Below are 3,700 nucleotides of genomic sequence, written 5' to 3' on the forward strand. Positions count from 1 at the left end.
GTGCCAGACTTTATTTTTTTGGGCTCCACAATCACTGCAGATGGTGATTGCAGCCATGAAATTAAAAGATACTTACTCCTTGGAAGGAAAGTTATGACCAACCTAGATAGCATATTGAAAAGCAGAGATATTACTTTGCCAACAAAGGTTCGTCTAGTCAAGGCTATGGTTTTTCCAATGGTCATGTATGGATGTGAGAGTTGGACTGTGAAGAATGCTGAGCGCCAAAGAATTGATGCTTTTGAAGTGTGGTGTTGGAGAAGACTCTTGAGAGTCCATTGGACTGCAAGGAGATCCAACCAGTCCATCCTAAAGGAGATCAGTCCTGGGTGTTCATTGGAAAGACTGATGCTAAAGCTGAAACTCCAGTACTTTGGTCACCTCATGTGAAGAGTTGACTCATTGGAAAAGACTCTGATGCTGGGAGGGATTGGGGGCAGGAGGAGAAGGGGACGACAGAGGATGAGATGGCTGGATGGCATCACCGACTCGATGGACGTGAGTTTGAGTGAACTCCGGGAGTTGGTGATGGACAAGTACGCCTGGCGCACTGCACTTCATGGGGTCACAAAGCGTTGGACATGACTGAGTGACAGTACTGAACTGATATATATATATATTGCTATATCTGTCTCCCACATCTTTACCCATTTATTTGTCGATGGACACTTAGGTTGCTTCCATGTCTTGGCTATTGTAAATAATGCTGTATGAATATTGGGGTTGTGTGTATCTTTTCAAATTAGAGTTTTTATCTTTTCTGGATATATGCACAGGAGTGGGATTGCTGGATCACATGGTAGCTCTATTTTTAGTTTTTTAAGGAACCTCCATACTGTTCTCCGTAGTGGCTGCACCAGTTTACATTTCCACCAACAGTGTAAGAGGGTTTCCTTTTCTCTACACTATCTCATTTATTACATTTACATTTACACCCATTTATTGTTTGTAGACTTTTTGATGATGGCCATTCTGACTGGTGTGATGTGATACCACATTGGTTTTGGTTTGCATTTCTCTAATAATTAGTGATGTTGAGCTTCCTTTTATGTGTTTGTTGCCCATTTGTATGTCTTCTTTGAAGAAATGTTTATTTACATCTTATGCCCAATTTTTGATTGGGTTGTTTGGTTCTATTAAGCTGTATGAGCTGTTTGTACATTTTTGAAATTAATCCCTTGTCAGTCTCATCTTTTGCAAATATTCTGTCTCATTCCGTAGGTTGTCTTTTCATCTTGTTTATAGTTTCCTTAGCTGTTTAAAAGCTTATAAATGTGACCAGGTCTTATTTGTTTACTTTTGCTTGTATTTTTGTTTGTTTTGGGAGACTGACTTAGGAAAACATTGTTAGGATATGTCAGAGTTTTGCTTATGTTCTATTCTACTAGTTTCATTGTGTGATGTCTTATATTTAAGTCTTTAAGCCATTTTGAGTTTGTTTTCTAAGTTCATTGATTTATATGCAGCTGTCCAGCTTTCCTAATACCACTTTCTGAAGAGACTGTCTTTTCTCCATTGTTTATTCTTTTTTTTAAATTGAAAAAAAATTTTTTAGCTTTACAATATTGTATTGGTTTTGCCATATATCAACACGAATCCACCACAGGTATACACGTGCTCCCCATCCTGAACCCTCCTCCCTCCTCCCTCCCCATACCATCCCTCTGGGTTGTCCCCGTGCACCAGCCCCAAGCATCCAGTATCGTGCATCGAACCTGGACTGGCAACTCGTTTCATATATGATATTATACATGTTTCAATGCCATTCTCCCAAATCATCCCACCCTCTCCGTCTCCCACAGAGTCCATTGTTTATTCTTGCCTCCTTTGTTGAAGATAATTGACCACAGTGTGTGGATTTACTTCTAGGCCTTCTATTCAATTCCATTGATCTATATGTCTGTTTTTGTGCTAACACCACATGTTTTGATTACTGTGGCTTTAAAGTATTGTCTGAAGTCTGAGATAGTTATGCTTCTACCTTTGTTCTTTTTCCTCAGGATTGCTTTGGCATTTTGGGGTCTTTTGTGTTTCCATATAAAATTAGGGTTACTAGATCTAGTTTCGTGAAAAATGTCATAGATAATTTGATAGGGATCACATTAAATGTTTAGATTGATTTGGGTAGTATGGCCACTTTAACAATGTTAATTGTTCTAACCTACAAGTGTGGGATGTCTCCATTTTTTGAATCATTTTTTATTTCCTTTATCAGTGATTTATAGTTCTCAGTGTGTAGGTCTTTCACCTCCTTGGTCAGGTTTATTCCTAGGTATTTTCATTTTATTTTTTGATGTGATTTTAAAAGGCACTGTTTTGTCAACAAGAAAGACAAAAACCACATGGTCATCTCAGTAAAGCATTTGATAAAATTCAGTATTAATTCATGATAAAAACTCTCACCAGAATGAGTATGATGGAAAATATCTCACCATAATAAAAGCTATTTGTAACAAACCCACAGTCAGCATAATACTCAATGGTGAAAAACTGAAAGCCTTCTTGCTAAAATTTGGAACAAGACAGGGATACCCACTCTTATTACTTTTATTCAACATAGTATTAGAAGTCCTAGCCATAACAGTTAGACAAGCAAAATAAATAAAAGTTATCCAGATTGGAAAGGAAGAGGTAAAATTGTCATTATATGCAGATGGCATGGTACTCTATGCGGAAAACCCCAAAGACTCCACACAAAAACTATTAGAACTGATAAATGATTTGAGCAAGGTAGCAGGATACAAGATTAACATTCAGAAATCTGTTGCATTTCTTAATACTAACGCTGAAATAACAGAGAATGGTAAACTCTTTTTTATTTTCTTCCAGCATATTATGACAACACCATATTTCATAGAGTTGTGCCTGGCTTTATAGTCCAAGGGGGAGATCCTACTGGCACAGGGACTGGTGGAGAATCTATCTATGGAGTCCCATTCAAGGTGAGATTGGATTTTACAATTTATTTTCAAGTCAGTTTGGATTGCTTAATTGAAATGATTGAGCCCCAGAAGAAAATGCATTTTACATTAGTACGCAAAATTGGGTCTATAACATATTTAGGATTATACAGAATAAGTGCAGCACTTATCCCATTAAGCTTTCTTTCTGGGATGTCTTATCACAGAGTTTTATGCTAGATTGAATTCAGGTGGAGCTAAAGGTGGTAATGAGAATAATGTGAATCAGAGAAAAGACTGTATAACATTTTTCCTGATATCTGACTATCTGATCTCTGTAACTTTGCACATGTAAAACACTTCTAGAACATTGCATACACCATCTGATTTTAAAACATTTTATTTTAACAATACATAGAATTTATATTAATTTACTTGAGCCTCTATAACAAAGTACTTCTGTGTGGGTGGTTTAAACAGTAGGAATTTGGTGTATAGGAATGCAAGGGATTTCTGTGAGTTGGTTTTATATCCTGCAAGTTTACTATAGTCATTGATTAGCTCTAGTAATTTTCTGGCGGAGTCTTTAGGGTTTTCTATGTAGAGGATCATGTCATCTGCAAATAGTGAGAGTTTTACTTCTTCTTTTCCAATTTGGATTCCTTTTATTTCTTTTTCTGCTCTGATTGCTGTGGCCAAAACTTCCAAAACTATGTTGAATAGTAGTGGTGAAAGTGGGCACCCTTGTCTTGTTCCTGACTTTAGAGGAAATGCTTTCAATTTTTCACCATTGAGGATAA

At 36.9% G+C, this 3,700-nt stretch overlaps 1 protein-coding gene across 3 annotated transcripts in view; it reads left to right on the plus strand.

Moving 5' to 3' along the window:
• Positions 1-3,700, plus strand: part of CWC27 (CWC27 spliceosome-associated protein homolog (S. cerevisiae)) — a 266,077-nt gene that overhangs the window by 19,713 nt on the left and 242,664 nt on the right. For all 3 annotated transcript variants that reach the window (XM_010845518.1, XM_010845516.1, XM_010845517.1), the window contains exon 3: positions 2,830-2,942. In XM_010845518.1, the coding sequence (XP_010843820.1) occupies positions 2,830-2,942 (113 nt within the window). The remainder of the gene's footprint in view (positions 1-2,829; positions 2,943-3,700) is intronic.

The sequence above is a fragment of the Bison bison genome, unplaced genomic scaffold (assembly GCF_000754665.1).
Source record: "Bison bison bison isolate TAMUID 2011002044 unplaced genomic scaffold, Bison_UMD1.0 scf7180017864218, whole genome shotgun sequence".
Lineage (NCBI taxonomy): Eukaryota > Metazoa > Chordata > Mammalia > Artiodactyla > Bovidae > Bison > Bison bison.